The 18,549-nt window shown below is 60.3% G+C and overlaps 8 protein-coding genes across 8 annotated transcripts; 4 read left to right on the top strand and 4 right to left on the bottom strand.

Moving 5' to 3' along the window:
* Positions 1-204: 204 nt before the first annotated feature.
* DCS_07529 (uncharacterized protein) lies at positions 205-1,722 on the bottom strand (the record flags this gene model as incomplete). Its single annotated transcript, XM_040804814.1, has 2 exons — positions 205-1,182; positions 1,264-1,722. The coding sequence occupies 2 exons, from the start codon at positions 1,720-1,722 to the stop codon at positions 205-207; spliced, it is 1,437 nt and encodes a 478-aa protein (XP_040654918.1).
* A 916-nt stretch (positions 1,723-2,638) lies between these two features.
* DCS_07530 (uncharacterized protein) lies at positions 2,639-2,977 on the top strand (the record flags this gene model as incomplete). The annotated part of the gene is made up of 1 exon (XM_040804815.1): positions 2,639-2,977. The coding sequence occupies one exon, from the start codon at positions 2,639-2,641 to the stop codon at positions 2,975-2,977; it is 339 nt and encodes a 112-aa protein (XP_040654919.1).
* An 889-nt stretch (positions 2,978-3,866) lies between these two features.
* Positions 3,867-4,738, top strand: DCS_07531 (uncharacterized protein; the record flags this gene model as incomplete). The annotated part of the gene is made up of 2 exons (XM_040804816.1): positions 3,867-4,455; positions 4,587-4,738. The coding sequence occupies 2 exons, from the start codon at positions 3,867-3,869 to the stop codon at positions 4,736-4,738; spliced, it is 741 nt and encodes a 246-aa protein (XP_040654920.1).
* Positions 4,739-5,393: 655 nt separating this feature from the next.
* Positions 5,394-6,922, bottom strand: DCS_07532 (KH domain RNA binding protein; the record flags this gene model as incomplete). The annotated part of the gene is made up of 2 exons (XM_040804817.1): positions 5,394-6,338; positions 6,407-6,922. 2 exons carry the CDS (start codon positions 6,920-6,922, stop codon positions 5,394-5,396), a joined length of 1,461 nt encoding a protein of 486 aa, XP_040654921.1.
* Positions 6,923-8,340: 1,418 nt separating this feature from the next.
* Positions 8,341-9,409, top strand: DCS_07533 (uncharacterized protein; the record flags this gene model as incomplete). The annotated part of the gene is made up of 2 exons (XM_040804818.1): positions 8,341-8,451; positions 8,519-9,409. The coding sequence occupies 2 exons, from the start codon at positions 8,341-8,343 to the stop codon at positions 9,407-9,409; spliced, it is 1,002 nt and encodes a 333-aa protein (XP_040654922.1).
* A 784-nt stretch (positions 9,410-10,193) lies between these two features.
* DCS_07534 (dUTP diphosphatase) lies at positions 10,194-10,842 on the top strand (the record flags this gene model as incomplete). Its single annotated transcript, XM_040804819.1, has 2 exons — positions 10,194-10,482; positions 10,583-10,842. 2 exons carry the CDS (start codon positions 10,194-10,196, stop codon positions 10,840-10,842), a joined length of 549 nt encoding a protein of 182 aa, XP_040654923.1.
* Positions 10,843-11,012: 170 nt separating this feature from the next.
* Positions 11,013-14,643, bottom strand: DCS_07535 (proliferating cell nuclear antigen; the record flags this gene model as incomplete). Its single annotated transcript, XM_040804820.1, has 7 exons — positions 11,013-12,040; positions 12,103-12,182; positions 12,541-12,753; positions 13,500-13,513; positions 13,581-13,870; positions 14,062-14,491; positions 14,602-14,643. 7 exons carry the CDS (start codon positions 14,641-14,643, stop codon positions 11,013-11,015), a joined length of 2,097 nt encoding a protein of 698 aa, XP_040654924.1.
* A 1,086-nt stretch (positions 14,644-15,729) lies between these two features.
* Positions 15,730-17,880, bottom strand: DCS_07536 (uncharacterized protein; the record flags this gene model as incomplete). The annotated part of the gene is made up of 5 exons (XM_040804821.1): positions 15,730-16,391; positions 16,467-16,918; positions 16,981-17,462; positions 17,531-17,775; positions 17,832-17,880. 5 exons carry the CDS (start codon positions 17,878-17,880, stop codon positions 15,730-15,732), a joined length of 1,890 nt encoding a protein of 629 aa, XP_040654925.1.
* Between the last annotated feature and the right edge of the window lie 669 nt (positions 17,881-18,549).

An 18,549-nucleotide genomic window follows, 5' to 3' on the forward strand; every position in this document is an offset into this window, starting at 1 on the left:
ATTAGATAAATTATGCACTACGATAGATTTTACGGGTTTACGCTATGCCGACGCTGGGAGCTCCTCGTTGGGCTTTGAAGTAGATGGGGTGAACGTGCTTGTTTCCTTCTAACTCGTAAACAAGTTTTTTTCCCACCCATTGGTCACTGCCCGAGCATGTTAATTCATGCATGCCGGTAAGGGTAAGAATGAGTGCTTGGGTCGTCATGCTGATTTGGCCGACTCTTGGCTGGTAGCAAGAGCAGCCCATCTCGCGTTCTGAACCTCCCACTCAAACTCCTTGAGCTTGCGTATCTCGGAGGAGAAGAACAGCAAGGCCAAGAGGCCCTCGACGACGCCGGCCGCCAGTCCGAGGCTGGCGAGGAGAACAAGAATGAATGAAACAAAGTGACGGGGGCTCCACCAGACGGCGACGAGGCAAGCGATCCAGAGGACCAGGGCGGCGTAGAAGCGAATGGCGCGCCAACGACGCTCGGAGCGCTCGCGGGCGGCGTACCTGTGGGTCATGGCGAGGATCTCGTCGTAGTCGGACACGCACAGCGGGTGGTGGTCATGGTTGGGCGGTCCGTTCAGCTGGGCATCAGCGGCCTTGTCGGCGTCGGTGGAGGAGATGGCGTGGTGCCTGAGGGTGGCCAGGACGCCAAAATGGTCGGACAGGGAGACGCGGAGATCGGGGTGGCGCTCAGTCATGACGACGGCGGCAGAGTCGACGACCCAGCCACGATTCGACTCGGCCGCCGTCGAGGCAAAGATGTAGTCGAGACGCTTACCGTTCACATCCTCGGCGTCGGGGTCGACGAGGCGATCCTTGCCGGCGAGCAGCTGCTTCTGCTGCTTCTTGGTCCAGCGCCAAGTATTGTACAGGCCGTCGCTGCTCGCGCCGTTCTCCTCGAGGTTGCGGGCGGCCGAGGGGACGGGACGAGCGCGCGCCTTCTCGGCCGGGAAGTCGGCGGGGCCGATGGAGCTTTCGGGATGGAGGACGCGCCAGACATCACGAACGGGGGAGCGGGCGGTGATGATGCGATGGGGCAGCGAGCGGGGGTACATGTTGAAGTCGCCGAGGGCGAGGACGAGGTGGCCGCGCTGGGAGGCGGCCCGCAGCAGCTTGGCGACTTCCCAGGCTTGGGCGGTGCGGTGGCAGAGGTAGGAGTCGTTCGGGCCGGACTCGTAGGGCGCGTGCGTCTGGATTCATCATCGTGAGCAAGTCTCCCCTTCGACGACAGGCAGAGCAGGAGGGCGGGGAAGGGAGGGGAGGAAACCGACATGGGTGTTGAACAGATGCACGACGTCGCCCTCGCGCGGGCCGATCCTCAGTGTCGCGCAGGCCACACCCTTGCCGACGTACCAGTCACCCCTCCAGAAGGCGGTCGGGCGGCCGTTGAGAGGATAGGGGACCATCGAGCTCTCCTCGATGGGCCAGCGGCTCAGGAGGGCGAGGCCGCCGCCAAAGGCACCGCTGTGGTAGAACTTGGCATGGGGCAGGATGTGGGCGACAGCATCGCGGACGGCGAGGTAGTCGTCCTGGACCCAGCACTCCTGGAGACAGACGATGTGCGGCACGGGATCGAGGCTCGCAATCCTGCGGCCGATCTCGAGGAGGCGCGGGGTGCGGAGGGTCGATATGTGGAGAAGACCCCAGCAGTTGAGGGTGAGGAGGTTGATCTCGGCGGGGCCGTGTGCGTCGTCCTGGTCAGGGGACGTCGCAGCCATCGCCGCTGGCATTTTCGTCGGGGATCGTGCTGAGCGTCGTTGGGTGATGGAGTCAAACGAGGGGAGAAGAAGCGAAGAAGGTAGATCTACACCCCCTTCCCCGTGACGACCGTGGCAGAGAGCGTGGGGAGAGGCGAACTACGGATGAGACGGCGGGGTGCACATTCTCGTCCGGGCCAATGTTGGAAAATGAAGGAGAAACGAAGGGCTCGCAAAGCTACGACCAACGGCAAGTCGTGTGGGCGTCGTCGCCCGATGCGGCTGCACCGGTTTGCGTTGAAGAGTAGAAGTGGTGATGGTGTTTTGAGCCACGACGTTGGGGATGGCAACGCTGACCGCAACTTTCTGCAAGTATTACTCGCGTACCAGCACGGCGAAGATTACTCCGTATTCCGTACGGGGTACTCCGTACTGCACCAGCAACCACCATTAGGCAACCACCATTAGGTACTTCACTAGAGTACTTGTAGGTGTACGAAGCACTCCGGAATACAGTACATGTACAGTACTCCGTAAGTACTGTAAGTACAGTATCAATACGGAGTACTTAAGTAAGTACTTACATCGATCGTCCTTACGTAAGGTCGTGTACTTCATCCGTTGCAATTAATATTACTTGTGCAAACAAATACATGTATTTATTCCCTGCACCCCGAACTCTGCACCAGGTATCCATGCAGCCGGAGCATCTAGATTGGTGATTCGCGGCACGTCCTCGCCTCCTCAGCGCTATCCCCGCCGCGGCCCAAACTTGTGCTCAGAAGTGCCCTCCTCAGCCACAGGTCGCCCCCCCCCCAAACGGCTCATCGATCGGACATGATTCCCGATGGTGGCCACACTGTCTGCGTGACAAGCACGAGCACAAGCCGAAAGAGCACGGGTTAGCGAGGCCCCCCCTCTCCGTCCGCTAGAGCCCCCCCCCCACGCGATGTCATTCCGGTGCCGGAGCTCGTCAGCAACCTCGGCCGCGTCGCCGAGGCCCGCCCTCATGGCGCCAGGTGGCCAGCCTGATGGCACCCTGGCGCAGAGATGGGCCCAAGCACCTTTCCATGTGACGACGGCTGCGGACGACGACCGCGGACGACAACATGCTGCGTGGGGGAGGTCCGGCGGTGGGGAGCAGCATGCTCTTCCGATCTCGGCATGGGCCGGGAGGAAACGGGGGGCCGGTGCCGGGGAGGCAGGGGAAGCATCGCCAGGGGGCAGCGTGCTGCAACCTCCATCTGGGCCCGTACGCGCGGGCACCGATGCCCATACATGTGCTTAGTGGCATGCTGGCACGCTCGCGGAGGGAGTCGCTTCGCCGATGGACGGGAGCACGTACACATGAGACGCGGCACGCACGGCGACCTTGATTCGTGTGGCAGGTAGATGCGGTACGCGCGCGCGAGTGCGCATCCATACTCGTATGGGACTTGCACCACGGGCCAACACGTAGACGCACAAGAGTGTAGGAGCACGCGCGCAGGTAGAGCATGTTGACAGCACGGCACGGCGCGGCACAGGTTTGGCAGCTGCGCCGACGCCTCCCTCTCCCTCCCCCGGTGCCTCTGCGATGCACACCTAGTGCAGCGCTCGCAAGGCAGCCAGCACATTGCAGCACATGGGCATCACCAGGCATCACAGGGCACCACAAGGCACCACAGGGCGACGCAGGGCGACCCGGGACGACCCAGGACGATGCCATCCGTTGGTCGGCCTGGCGAGGCGAAGCGACCAAGCTCGTCATATACCGATTCCCCATCTCCCTCCCACCTTGACCGCAAACAGACAAACGGCCGTGGAACGGAGGGCGCGTCATTTCTCCCCAGCATACACCATTGCGCACACGTACTGTACGTCGAGGCATCCCTCCATACACGTTATACCACGGCTTTATATACTCATGTACGTACTCCGTACACCTACTTGCATACGTACGTACATACATGCAAGCATACATATGTACGTACATGTGTGCAGGTGTATGCATGTACTTATATATATATGCCTATGTATCCATCGACAAAGTGCGGCAGCTCTCGTTTCTCATCACAGTCCACCTCTCGTCACCGGCTTGCCGACTTACTTCCCTCCTCCCTCCTCGCTTCCTACGCAGACATTGTTCACATCCGTCACCGCCTGCCTCCTCCTCCCTTCCTCCCGTCCTCCTCGCCATGAACCACATCATCAAGCAGGTGCCGGAGCGGCACGAGTTCGTCCAGTTTGCCACCCTCACCTTCCGACAGGGTCTCCAGCACTCGCCCTCGACGCCGCCGCTCGCCTTCACCCACGTCTCGGCCCAGCTCCAGGCCGTGCCCGGCGTCAAGGCCATCTACCTCGGCCAGCAGATGGAGCGCCCCGACCACTGGACCTGGGCCGTCTGCTGGGCTTCTCCCGCCGCCCTCGACGCCTACCTCGCCTCCCCGATCTTCGACGACTGGCTCGACGACTTCCGCGCCACGACGGACTCGTACATCTTCACAAAGTCCCTCCTCCGCGGTGACGCCGCCGCCGCCCTCAACGCACCCTGCACCGAGATCTTCACGGCATACGGCGCCCCCCGCTCATTCCTCGAGACCCGCGTCAAGCCCCTCGCCTCGCGCCTCAGCGCCGGCGCCGTGCCGGGCGTTCGCGCCTCCGCCTTTGGCCAGTTCGAGCTCCTCGCCGAGTACGGCGTGCTGGCTCTCGCCGGCATCACCGTCAGCGTCATCATCGGTTGGGACACCTATGAGGCCCAGCGAGCCCAGACAGACCAGGAGAAGCGTGCGTGCCCGTGTTCGTGACGACGAAGATGGCGACGAAGCATGCGGAACACGCCGTACATGCATTCGTCCCCTTCCTCTCCCACTTCCAAGTCCTCGAGCAGCCGGACACCGAACTGACGGTCTCCTCAGTCTCGAACAGCAGCGTTCACTACGCCCGGGACGACATCAAATCCGTCGACCTGGTGATTGCTCCCTTTCCTGGCACAATTGTCGCATCCCTGCACCCCGGGATCACGCTCGCTAACCTTGCCGGCCTGATTCCCAGTATCATGTCCAGCTGAAGCGCCTATGATGAGCCGTCGGCTTCGTCACGACACAGCATCTTCACTTCGGTCGATCCCGCCATATCGCGCCACGGCCACGATACTGGAACGGACACTCAGAGGCGCAGTCGTCTTTACGGCCTCGCACGCCGCGAAGCGACGAGCACTGCATCCATGCATCGTCCTTCGAGAAACCATCTGTGCTCGTATTAAGACACGGCTGCAGCCTATCCCAGCCGACGGCCGCCGTAAAACTCGCCGCGCACTCGTATGAGAAATTAAAGGTCAAACAGCGGTTTTCGGCACATCCAGCCCACCATACACGCCCAGCCGCCGTCGCGCACACCCGAGACAGCTCGAGCCCCCACCCCGGCCAGCCCTTTCCTGTCAAAGGTGCCGAGCAATATTCGCGCACTTGCGGGGTGCCATCGGACGAAGCTCCGTCGACCGCCACCGTCGCCGTTCATCCCTTGCGATCGTAAAACCTCGCCGCCCTCCTTGCGTCGTCGTCGCGGAGCCGGGCGGCAAACGAGCGGCACGCCGGTCCACCAGAAACTCGAGATCTCAAACACGCACCGTCGTTCTCTCTCGGGGGGCTTCTCGGAAGCAACCTTATTCAACCGCTCCACTAGATTCGATGCTTCTCGGATTCTGCGGCGAGGTAGCGAGCGCGTTAGCAACCGTCATGGAAGCCGACCGGGTAAAGGGGGGGGGGGGCTGGAGATTTGTCCTCACCTAGACGCGAGTAGAGCATGTACAGGGCCATGCGGTTGCATTCTTCCGTTCCCGTCACCGTGACCAGACGCTCGTTGCTGTTATCCTGCGGTTCGTTAATCTTAATGACGCTGCCACTGATCTGACGGATCTCGTTGATCTTCTGGCCACCCTTGCCGATGATGGCGCCGACCATGTCGTTGGGAATGTAGATCTGCTGTGTCACGGGGGTACCTCCCGGCATGGCTCCACCGGCCATGGGCTGGCCCTGGGGTCCTCCGTGCGGCTGGGGCGCGCCGCCGTGCTGGGCCATGGGAGGCTGCATGTGCGGGGCGGCGCCGTACGCCGCCGCCGGCTGCGCGCCGTAGTGGATGGGGACGGCTGGGTTTGGCTGGGCGGCTCCCTGCGGGTACTGCTGGGGGTACGGAGCAGGCGCCATGTGGTGATGGTTGCGTCGCTCCTGGTTCCGGCCGTAGTTCTCCGAACGACCGTAGTGGCCGCCGACGGGGAAGGGGGAGTAGGGGACGACTTGCATGCCGCCAGGGATCGGTCCGGCGGGGGCGCCGCTGCGGGTGGCATAGGCAGACGCAGCCGGGCCGCCGAATCGCTCGTTAAGTTGCTCTACGAGGGTGCTGCCGACGTAGTACGTGGCAATGTGGACGGCGTCGGCGACGCCCATGACCACCAGAGATCGTTCGGTGGAGAAGGGCAGGCAGGTGTCGGACGCGTTGAGCCTGGCACCTGAGGCATCCTGAATCTCCTTGATTCTAGCGCCGCCCTTGCCGATGATGGAACCGATCAGGATGTGGGGGACGAGCAGGCGGAGGGGGTACGTCTTGGAGGATGTGGTAGACTTCTCGTTGAGCGGCTCGTTGTTGAGCGTTCGAATAATCAGGCCAAATGCCTGCCAGGAGAGAGTTAGCCAACCGGCCGACGCGTGCTTGCTCCTCTTCCATGTCGTGCCAGACGTACCTTGGCAACAGCGTCCACTATGCCGCTGACGGTCAGGATTCGCTCGACGGCGCCCTTCTGGTAGTCGCTGACGGTACACTTGGCACCGGACATCTTGCGAATGTTGGACACATTTTCGCCGCCCTTTCCGATGATCGTCGCAGCCTCGGGGCTCGAAATGATGGCGCGGATGTGAATCCATGCCGTCTCGTCGTTCACGGCTGCGTTGGCCGTCGGGTCGGCCGCGGGCACCGCGGGAGCGGCGGCGGCGGCGGCGGCGGCGTCGGGAACGGTGCTGGCACCCCCCTGGTCCGGCTGGGCGCCATTTGTCTTGTCGTCGGCTGTCTGACTCACGCTGGCGGCGGTGGCCTCGAGGTCGGCAACGGCGGCGTCGATCTCGACCTCGGCATCGGCCTTGGTGATCTTATCGAGAGCAGGGCGTTTGGCGTCGGGTTGATCGGTAGCGCGAGAGGGGGACGAGACCTCCTCTAGAGGTCGTTTGACCGACTGCGTCGGCTGCGTGGGCGATGCAGACATGTTTTTTTCCTTGGCTTTCAATGAAACAAGACTTCACCGAGAGGTTGGTGATTGGTTGAAACCTGTCGGAATGACCCAACTTTTTTTTTTTCTATTGTTCGTCTTATTTACACTCAGAGGGTTTTCCAATGAAAACGTGCTGGTGCAGTGACGAGATCGATGGGATCGAGTGGTGTCGGCGGACTCGTGATGTGACGTGAGCAACGTCGCAAGGATTTCGGGCCAACGTGGTAAACAGTGCTTTTTGTTTTGGGCTGGTTGGAGTAAGAGAATGGTGCGGTGCAGGACTCAAGGATATATCCCTCGTCTCCCGGCCAGGCGCTGCAGCACTTGATCTGTAGACGCGAAGTTGACGTGTGTGCTAGAGCTCCCCGTAGATGGTGATGTCCGACGAGATGGTAGGTGACGGGTGCGAGCGTGAGATGAGGAGGCTGACGGGGCAGAAAAGGTGAAGCGGTTGGAGGTCTCGCAAGCAGGAGAGGCAAGGCAAAGAAGTTCAGTCGTGTGAGTAGCAGAAGGAGGAATGTAGGCCGTCAGCTTCGATGCAAACCTTATGGTTCTGCGCCTTTCTCTGCCGGTTACACACGTGGGGTTTATGTGAAGTCGGGGGTTTGTGAGCAGTCAAGAGGAAAAACTGCGCCTCTCGAGCAGGCGGCTGGTGGTCGAAGATGAATCAGCCAACGGAGATTGGCGAGGAAGCTGGGGTTCACTCGAGCTGGGCCCTCTCTTGACAAGGTATCGAGCCCGCTGCAACGTGTGCTGAAACAAAGCGTAGACGATAGGGGGGAACGCGAGCCGAGGCGAGCGACTAAACCGCAGTAGGCAGGGCAGAGCCTCCAACAAACGGGCAGGCGATGAATAGAGGAGGAGACAGTATGCTGGCTTGTCTTGTGGCCAAGGGAGGAGGATGTCAGTCAGGAGCGCAGGTCGCGACAACGATGGGTTGAGAGGGGAGAAAGGATGGAGATTGGCTCTGATGAAACAGGAAGCTAATACCGCGGTGCTGGAAATGAATTTGCCCACGGTGCGGCCAAGTCACGTGCCACGTCGAGCGTGCTGCATTTGGTTCCACGCACACTGTATGGGTACTGTGCACTACCACCAGCACTTGATCAGCTGCATCAGCAGGCTGACGAGCCCGTCTACAGTACCTCTCACCACCTCCCCCCCCCCCCTCTCATGTCGGTTTAGCAGGCGAAATATCTCTCTGGCCTCTTGCCTGGTGCTCCTTGCCGTAGGCATTGACCCCAGCGGTATGCATCGGGTGACCCCGACGAATCGACGAACATTACGACATCACATTCTCTGGCCCGGATCACCTTCAAGCACCCACTTTCAGGCAGCAGAGCTCGACAGGGAAAAGAGTGCGTTTGTGCGTCTGGGTCGTGCGTCTGGCTCACGAGCTACCGACGGAAACAATGGAAAACAGAGTGCGCGACTCTGAAGCCGAGGATTATGCCACCAGTTTGGATTACACCCTCAAGGAGCTTCAGCGCAAGGTCAAGGAACATGAGACGGAGCTCGCAAAGGTGAGTGATTCGAAACAACGGGGGCCGACAGGGGCCACGACGGCTCGGCTAATATGTCGATGACCAGATCCGGTCCACACATGGAGACGCGGTCCCTTCCTCGCCGGAACTGCAAGCCAATGTCATCAAAGCAGCGCTCGTAGAAGTGACAAACTCTGAGCCGTTCTTGCCATTTCCAGGGTCCGTGCTTCCTGCTCTGGTGGCCTTGCGCAAGACGCACCAGGTTATCGAGGAATCAAAAGCCTATCTGGCATCGCAGAGGCTCGAGGCTGAGCGAGCCAGGAAACAGCTGGACTCGGAGCGGGTGACGCTGAAAGACCATCGTCTGTTGACGGATGCACTCAAAGACAGGATTCGGTCTCTGAGGTTGGCACTGGCATCCCAGGCCAAGCTGCCGGAGAAGAATGGGAGCAAGAACAAGGCGGATGAGCTGGAGGCAAGGAAGAAAAGCTACAACGCGGAGACGTTCAAGCTGATGAAGTCGCTGCTGAGGTTCATCGACCACCGGCTAGCGGCCATGCTCGCGGCAGAGGAGCTGGGCGGACCCATCGTCGGCGACATGGTGGATGTCGATCCCGAGGACCTTGCCGGCGGCTTCAACGCACATGGAAAGGCCAAGAAGGCGAAAGGAAACGTGGTGGACCAAGACAAGCGCCAGCGTCGGCTCGACGAGATCTGGGGCGCGGCACAAGGCGACGACGAGGTTGGCAGGGAGCGCAACAATGACGACGAGCATGACGACGAGGCAAAAGCCGCCGGCCGAGAGATGCGGTCGCTCACCGAGGAGCTGCTCAACAAGCTCGCCAAAGCCGAAGGGGACAATTCGGGGTCGTACGTGCAGCTGACGCGGGAGTCGGCCGCCGTGCGGTTCCTTGTCAGGTCCAAGGTGGCCCAGTTTCACCCCAAGGACGCGACGAAGCTCAGGCTGATTGATTTCGGCAGAGAGCTGGACGACTGAAGGGGGCATGGTAGATATAATTAATTATATGACAATTGCAGTGGGACACCCAAGCCCTGCTGTTGCGTACCGTTTTCTTGCATGACGGTAGGGAGGGGGCTTGGCCTGTCGTGTCTTGCTTGTCGTGCGGCATGCGAGATGACAGGACGTACGTGCAGGGGGGGCACAAATGTGCGCGCCATGGACGCTAGGGCACATGGCGATGGTCAAAAATCATTCATCGCTAGAGTTTTCAGAATGAAAATAAGAATAAGGAGAAAGAATGTCGTGTCTTTTCGCTCGCGGTTGAACCGTCACCGTGTTGTTGAACCGCCACTCACCAAGACAGGCTGGGCCCCAGATTCAGGAGTGCAAGATGCAGGTGTAAGTACAAGTATTGTACATAAGTATTGTAAATAAGTATTACTGTAATAACTATAAAAGTACGCACCTGACGCACCATAGTACTTGTAATGTAATACTACTTGTACTTGAAGGCTGGAAGAGGGAAGTACCTGTACAAGTAAGTACCTCTACTTCGACCACTTTACGCGGGTTCGGCCGATTGGCCCAACCAGCACAGCGGCAGCACGTCCATCAAATGGCAGGCGTTCGTGGTCCGCGCCACGTCGCGTCCATGGTCGCGCCCTGGAGAACCAGCCTCCTCCCAGGCGCGATACGTCGTTGGTCAAATCCACCTCAACCCTCCTCTTATTGTTGCCGCCAGAGAACGCAGCCTCGTTTTTCGTCCGACACAAGCCCATTCCGATATTCGAACATCACTGCCCGCGAGCGAGAGTACACAATGTCCTCAGCGACGATGGAGACCAACGGCACCAACGGCACCAACACTGCTCCGGCGGCGAAGCGTGTCAAGACGGGCGACGATGCTGCGGCCGGCTCGATGCTGCAGGCCCAGGCCGAGACGTGCGCGATGCAGGTCAAGAAACTTTCGCCGAACGGCCGCGTGCCTACTCGTGGCAGCGCCTTTGCCGCCGGCTACGACATGTACGCGGCCCGGGACACCGTAGTTCCCGCGCGCGGCAAGGTGCTCGTCGACACGGACATCAGCATCGCCGTCCCCGCCGGCACCTGTACGCTACGTCCTCGTCCCTTCTCCCGGTCTGCTGTGCGAACATGTGGCCGAGGGACTTTTGCCAGAAGCGAGGAAGGTGTGCTAATGGATAGAGACAGATGGCCGGATCGCGCCACGTTCTGGCCTCGCCTGCAAGCACTTCATCGACACGGGTGCGGGCGTCATCGATGCCGACTACCGCGGCCAGGTCAAAATCCTGCTCTTCAACCACGCCGAGGCTGACTACGAGGTCAAGGAGGGCGACCGCATCGCCCAACTCATCCTCGAACGCATCGTGACCCCCGAGGTCGTCGAGGTCGAGAAGCTCGACGAGAGTGTCCGCGGTGCTGGTGGCTTTGGCAGCACGGGCAAACAGTGATGATGGCCAGAAATCGACCCATCGGTCCGTCAACCACCGCCTGTCCGGGCTGGAGAAATTTCAGTGGAGATCCGAGACGGGCGGGGGACGGCGTGCAGGTAGGTCTGGGGAGCAGGCATTCAGCAAGGCGACTGATTCGGGCGGCAAAGCAGGATCGAATAGCATTAGCATTATACAGCATCCATCTCGTGTCTCCGTTTGTCATGTACTATCGCTGTTGCCTTGAACTCGACGGTCGGGGCCCGCAGGCAATCCAGATTCTGCGTCAATTGCAGCTCGGCCGCCTTGGACATGATGGCATGCGCCTTGCCGTTGTCGGCCTTGTCTTGGTCCGACAGCGTGGCCTTGGTCCGCTCGATAATGGCGGGCATGGCATCCTTCGTCAGCGTCAGAATCTGGTGCATGCTGGCCAGGACCTTGGCAGCCGCCTTGGCAAGTGGCAGCTCCAGCACGGGCACGTCGTCGCCGCTCAGCCAGTGCGGCTGCTGTCGCAGGCCCGGGACCGCCTCGACGGCCTCGCGCATGCGCATCGCCATGAGGGCGCCAAACATATCGCCGGTGCCGCAGAAGTAGCAGTCGATGGCGGGAAAGGTGATTTGGAAGAGGCGAGACCTGCCGGTCGACGTTCTGCTCGAGCCGACGACGGAGAGCTGCTTTGTCGGGTGGTTGGAGGCCGACAGGTTAACCGAGGTGATGACGACGTGGGGCACGCGGTAATCGTCGTGCAGAGCACTTATCGCCTGCTCCAGGCTCTTCATGTCGTCGATCTTGACGCCGGACAGCAGCCTGGGAAGCGCAGACGAGCCAAGGTCAGCATCGGCCGTCGCCGGGAGAGTCGGGAGCGCGGAGGGGGGGGAAGGGACGAACTCGGCCTCGAACTGGTTGGGCAATATGAGGTCTGCCAACGGAACAAGAGATTTGTAGGCGGGGACAACGTCCTCGGCGACGTATATCTTGCCGTTGTCTCCCATGACGGGGTCGAGGACCCAGAAGAATGAGCCGGGCCTCGGTTCAGCCTTTTTGATGAGCTCCTTGGCAATGTCGCCGACGGCGGCGACGGCCTCGGCGCCAGGGACGTAGCCCGAAAGCATCATGTCGAAGTCATCGAGGTAGCACTGCTGAAGGCCACGGAAGAGGTCGGCGATCTCGTCGGCCGACGCCTTCGTGCCGGTCCATCGCCCGTACCCGGTGTGGTTGCCTGCAACGGTGGTCAACGGGGAGGTCGACGCCAACCGGAGGCCGTCTCTTGCTGGCACTGACTGAACTGCACCGTATTGAGGGCGGCAACATCGTAGCCCAGCGACTGGAGGACGAAGACGGCAATCTTGTTTCCGACGTTCCTGCAGCCGAGGACAGCATCGTTAGCTGATCGGCAATGCGCAGCGTGGCGAACCGGATGTCGTCCCTACCCGGACACAACCTAACAAATGCAACGTTGTCAGCGGCGGTAGGGTTCAGGCGTGTGTGCGTGTGCGTGTGCGCAGGGTGGACGTGTAGATGTGTGCGCGTTATATGTGAACGAAACAGGCATCGTGAATACGCGGGAGGGGATGGAGATGGGGTTTGCCAGGCACGCACATGGCTGGCGACGGCCAGAACTCGTGTGGCCGACGTCGATGCGGTCACCGAGGTGGCCATGTGTCGTCCTTGCTTGGTTGATGGGCCGTCCCTGGTGTTGGGAAGCGAGGTGCGTCTCACACGTCGATGGTGATGGACCCAAGCTGGTATTGCGCGACTTGTGCAGTGAGGTTAGTTGCCGAGGGTGGCTGCTGAAGGTGGCTGCTGCTGAAGGTGGCTGCTGCAGAGGGTGGCTGCCGCTGGGGGTGGCTGCTGCTGCTGAGGGTGGCTGCTATCGGTGGCTGCTGGCCGTGGCTACGGAGATTGGCTGCCGAGAGTTGCTGCCGAGGGTAGCTATAATAAGTCCGTCTAGGGAGCGAAATGCTGCCGCTAAGTACTAGCAGTAGGAGTGTGCTCGCTGGAGTTGGCCGACCGGACGGAGTATTACGGAGTATTACCAATTAAATTCAGATGCGGGCGCCGCCGGCTGGGCTCTACCGTACTTCGGTTATCTCGTACCACCACTGTGCAGGTACGATATTGCTTGGGTACAGGAGGATCCAAGGTAGCATCCGCATCCTCCACCTCCACCACCATCAGCTTCTAGGTAACATCTCATGTCCGAGCAACGGCTTCATGTACCGTGCAGTTTGATACGCCTATCCCTCCATGCTCGATATTCGTGCCTATCGTGCACTCCAACGCCTCGCCACGCCCCTCACGACTGGCAAAGAAGAAGAAAGAAATGCACTGAGAGCCTTGAGTCATTATTATCGTCAACAATCCCACCAAATGGCTGCCTCGTTTCTTTCTTTCAGGCACAGTGAAGCGAACGGCTTCCAACGTCGGTTGGCAGATGACGTTGCCCACTCCATCCCGTCTCCCCACCCCTTCCTTTGCTTACCCCTTCCAAACCAGTAGTCTATAAGTAAGTCGCACTTTTTTGTCCACGCTCGGCACGGGTCCCAACAGGGCAGCGTAGCGCTTACATCCTCCCCCAACGCTGGTCGGCCTATCCTTTGCCGTCCTTTGCTGTCCATTGCTCTCCTTTGCTCTCCTTTGCTTGCCTTGCCCTGCCCTGTACACGGCTGCTTGCTTACTCCTCGTCACCAATCTGTGCGAGGGAGAAGAAGAATCCCGTCAGCGGGTGAGGCGGAATAATCGGACAAGAGACGACGCACCTTGGGCGCCAGGTAGAAGCGCAGGTAGCTGCTACCTGACAGGTTGTACTCAACCAGCAAGGGGACCTCGCTCGAGAGGCAGATCTTGACCTGGTTCGACAGGGCGGCGGCCTTGCAAAAGTTGACCAGGTACTTGAGCGAAAAGGTCAGGGAGACGGGCTCCGTCAGCTCAATGTCCACATTGAGCTCGGGCTTCTCCACGTTGGTGTGGCTTCGCAGCGTGACGGATCCGTTGCCGATGTCACCGTTGCACGAGAACTTGACGCCATCCTTGTTGGCGTCGATGCTGACTGCAGGCCCGTAGAGTCAGCCGAGGGGACATATAAACAGAGTCGAGGGAGCGAGCGAGCGAGCGGGTGAGAAAGGGCGGAGTGAATGAGGGAGTGAGAGAGGGCAGAGTGGAATGAGTAATCGAGAGGCGAGAGAAGGGCGAGCGGAGGGCATGTGGACAAATTTGTGCCGTCACGGGGCGTGCTCGTACCCGACTCAGACATGGCCGCCAGGTCTGTGCAAATTCTCCGAAACTCGGCGGCCGGCATCGAGATGGTGGACGCGTACTCCGTCTCCGGGATTCCGAGGTGCTCCTGGTCAATGTCCATGAGCTTGAGGTCGTACTCGCTGATGCGGTCGTTCTCGCTGCTCTCGAAGACGAGGTTCAGCACATCGGGCGCGTCCTCGGCCTTGAGCGTCAGGATGTCCTCGTTCTGGGCCGCGCGCAGCACCTTGGTCAGCGACGTCAGGTTCACGCCCAGCGCGATGTTGCGGTCGCATCGGTAAGGGGAGAAGCCTTCGGCCTTGAGCATCATGGAGACGAGGGCGACGTGGGAGTTGTCCATGGCTTGGAGCGCGATGCCCGAGTCATTGCAGTCGAAGTTGCAGTCTTGGACGAGATCCTTGATGGCATCCACCACCTGTCGGAGTCCAGCATCGCCGCCGTCAGCAGAGGCTTCACCTTGCGCGTCATTGCATGTCAAGCGATGCGCCACGCCATCACGTGAGAGAGGCAGAAGTGTGTAGGTACCTTCTTCAGGATGTTGGCCTGCTCGAGCCGTGCCTCCAACATCTTGCTTTCGTTCTGCTGCCCCCGTCGTTCGCGTCAGATTTCCAATCTCTCCTGCCGAGATGCGGGGAAGGGGCACGACGAACGGTGAGAGCTGTGATTAGGTAGTGGGATGGGACGAAGCGATTTCCGTTCCGTTCGAGATGGGGGAGACGAGAAATCGAGCGTGGCCTTGATTTGCTTCGTGAATGGATGGAGGGAAGTCTGGTGTTGGCAGTGGAAGGAAGGAGAAAGTTGGCGGTGCTCGGCGGCGGAGAGAAGCACTCAACGCGAGTTACGCGGTGCAGGGCAGGCCTGGTGGGTATCAATTTGGATTAGACGCGTCTCGGCGGGGTTGGAACGGTAGCAGGTGACGCCAACTGAACGCGGGGCACAGGCAGGCCAGTCACCCAAACGTGTTCCCTTGCTCTCTTCATCTCCACCACAGGCACTCAATCCGCAAAAAGCACCCAAGTGCTGTCTTCGTTCCAGTCTGCTCGAGTCCAAGTACATACTACTCCCCGTCTGGATGTATTTACTCTGTGCTTTGTCTGCAGATAACAATACAGACACGTACGGGTTGCCATCCGACAAACTCGGTAGAGCACGGGGGTGGATCAGCCGTCCATTCAGAGAATGCGTACTGATCAAAAACCATGCCCTCGTTGCCCGACCCCCTTGGCCTCGTGGACATGGACGTGAAAAATTAATGGGAGGCTAGCAAATAGTAAAAATTACAATGGCGCTGTCGAACCCGGCGGCCAATTTTCGTACGCAGAAGAAACCCCCGGGGGAATCGAGCGGCTCTCCCTCCCAAAGTCGCCGCTAGCACAATCGCTATTGCCAAGTGTATCGTCAAAGAAAAAACAGGACAGAGAGTTTGGGAATACACAATTGAGAATACATTTTTGAGAATACACGGTGGAAATACATGGGTTGGGGGCGAGAGGTCGGAATCAAAATCATGCCACCGTGTCGCCGTGCGCCCTACTGCCCATGCCCTTGTTCGAACAAAGCAAAGGCCTTCCATCCACCACATTACTCCGCACTGTACAGTCCTTTGCGGCCACGAGCAGCAGTGCACTTGCACCTGCGGCACCCTGCCAAGTGCTAAGCGGACGTGATCTGCTCCACGTCGGGGACGGGGGGGCTCGCGCGCATCTTGGGCCGCAGGTGAATGACGGTTTCCAGCTCCCGCAGCATCCCCTGCGTCGCTTCCATCTGCTGCCGCGCTTGCACCTTCTGCTCCATCTCCTCCTTCCTCCTCACGATCCTCTCCTCTCTCGTGAAGAGGCTGCGGGGACGGGGTAGAGCGACGGCCTCAAACACCTCGGTCGTCTCTGCTTCCGCCGGTTCCAGAATGGGCGACGATTCGCCCGTCAGCGCCTTCAAGGCAGCTGCCGCATCGCCTTCGCCCACCGTCGTGACGCCGCTGAGGGAGCACGTCGGGGACATGGCCATGCTCATGGACGAAATCCTCTTCTCGTTCCTATCGATGCCGAGGGCGAGCGCCGTCCTGCCTCCTTCCCACGCCGTCATGAGCTCCTTGAGATCGGCCCCGATCGACTCGTACTGCTGCATCAGGCTGGGTCCCAGCTCCGAGATGTCGTGAGAGTCATTCAGCGCCCGGTCGGATTCCTCTCGCAACAGGTGAAGCTTGGCCTGCAAGCCTCGGATTCCCGTCGACAGCGAGTTGAGCTTCTGCAGCTGCGACCGCCACCTCTGGCTTCGAGGCGTCGCGGGGCCCTTCGGGGTCGGGGGCAGGGGAAAGGCTGCGACGGTCAGCGAGCGGTCCGGCAGGCAATGACGCGTAGCTCGGGGCGCATGACGCCCGACGGGGCACCTACATTCTTCTTCGCGCAGAATCGACTGCAGCTTGTCGCACGACGCCGTCGTCGAGCCGTTGGCGCTTCGGAGGGCCTCGACGGCCGATGTCCAGCGGAGCAGGTCGTTGCCCTCGCCGTTGGCGTCCAACGCCAGAAGGGCGCAGAGCAGCATCTTGCGGGTTGTGTGGAGTCGGGCCACGAGGATCTTGAGCGTCCTCAGCGACTCGCCGTCCTCGAATTCTTCCCTATTGAAGCCCTGCAGGGCGTCGGATATGTCGAAGTCGCTGATGTCGTACATGTCGTAGTACTTCTCCAGCTCCGTCTGCTCCGAGAAGGCCTTGACAACGTTCAAGGCCTGCTTGTGCGACTCGAGGAGGTCGCGCGATGCTGCTCGAAGGGCACGTCGCAAGCGAACACACTTCCGGTTCTGGCTACGGTCCTCGAGCCGACTGATGGGCGGCAACGGCAGGTGACTGCACGGTACGGTCAGCAGGCTTCTCCAAGTCGCGACGATGGAGAGGCAGGATCAACGGACACTCGGTACCCCCGCGAAACCAGCTCCACCTCCTGGACGAGGGACAGGGCCGCTTCGATGGCGCCGTCGATATCGTGCGAGTTGGATATGAAGTCGGAAATCTCGGCCAGCGACTGTTCTCGCCTGTAGCGGAGCCATTGTCGCTTCGCGTAGAACTGGCCTAGAATGCCCGAGGATGCGAGGACGAAGACCAAGAGGGCGAGGCGCTTCCTCGTCAAGTACGTCCGCACGCTACCACGGATCCAGCTGATGGCGACGGCCACGGCGACGGCCAGGGCGCCAAAGATGGATGCCACCACCCCTTGAGCAGAGAGTAGCGGCCGGTCCTTGCCCGTCGCGGTGGCGCTGCCGGGCACTGGATCAGCGGGTCGGAGTCCGAGGACCGAGTGACCGTTCAAGAGCTGCGAGGCGACGATGGTATATCGGAACTTTTCGAGAAATCTTGCACTGTCGGCGCGATCGATGCTTGCCACGACGGCTGCCTGTTCGGAGCACCCATGTTAGCCACCGACGAGAAATGCGGCGCTGCATGGCGCTTCGACCATCTTACAGAGCAACTCTTTCGGATTCTTCGTAGCGTCGAAGGAGGCGCTTCCGTCTCCTCGGGCGCGCTCTCTTCCTTGTTGTTGCGGAATCGAGACCTCACTTGCGGCCGACCGGTTGGCGCAAAGGGTGAAGGGGTCGCAGGCGGTGAGCAGACCGAGGCCGACGAGGCCGAGGCCGACGAGAGGGACGTCGGTCGTCGCGGCGAGCTGTCGACGGGCGCCCACGTGCCATCGGGCTCCTCTCCTCCGTCTGTCGCCGGTTAGGGCTCCCATCTTGACCCGTCCGGCGATCGGCGGGCAGCTCACCTTTGAGATAGTCGGCCAAGGGCGTCTCGTCGTATACGATGGGCTCCATCAGGCCACAGCTCGGCAACGGGCTTGAGAGTCGAGACGACGGTTACGCCAAAGGCAGAGCAGAGCCATGGGGGCTCCGACGCGCCTAGCAATAGCAGAGGATCGTGGATCGGTCGAGGGGCAAGAAAGGTGCGGGCGAATCTGGCGCGCGTAGGGACGAGGGATAACGGAACTGGGAGACGTAAGAGGAGATGGCCGTGTTACGGTGAAATGACGGTTGAAGGTGATGGCGCTGGGTGGGAGATGGTAGATCAACGACGTGCGTGTACACGAACACGTGTGTGGCAAGCACGTGTACCGCTCTCTGGCGGCGGCTACTGATGAATGGATGATTACAAGTAGATGGTGGATGGATCACGGGAACGTTCGGGAGCTGTGGCATGAACCATCCCCGCGCTCCGTCCTTCACTCGCGGAGGCTAAATGCCTACACGAAGGTACCTAAACAAAAAAAAAAACAGCAATGCAGTGGAAGTGAAAGGCTGGAACGCAGGTATGGGGGGGGGGAGTATCAGCCGCTACAGGGGTAGGCCTAGCTATGAACGCAGCGGACTGGAGCTACAGAATGCTCCGTCGTGCCCCTGACCCGCCACATTACCCCAAACGGATCAGCGCCTGCTTAATTATAGTTTTTATTCATACCAGCGAAACCCAAGCACCGCATCGGTCTA

The sequence above is a fragment of the Drechmeria coniospora genome, chromosome 03, assembly GCF_001625195.1.
Source record: "Drechmeria coniospora strain ARSEF 6962 chromosome 03, whole genome shotgun sequence".
NCBI lineage: Eukaryota > Fungi > Ascomycota > Sordariomycetes > Hypocreales > Ophiocordycipitaceae > Drechmeria > Drechmeria coniospora.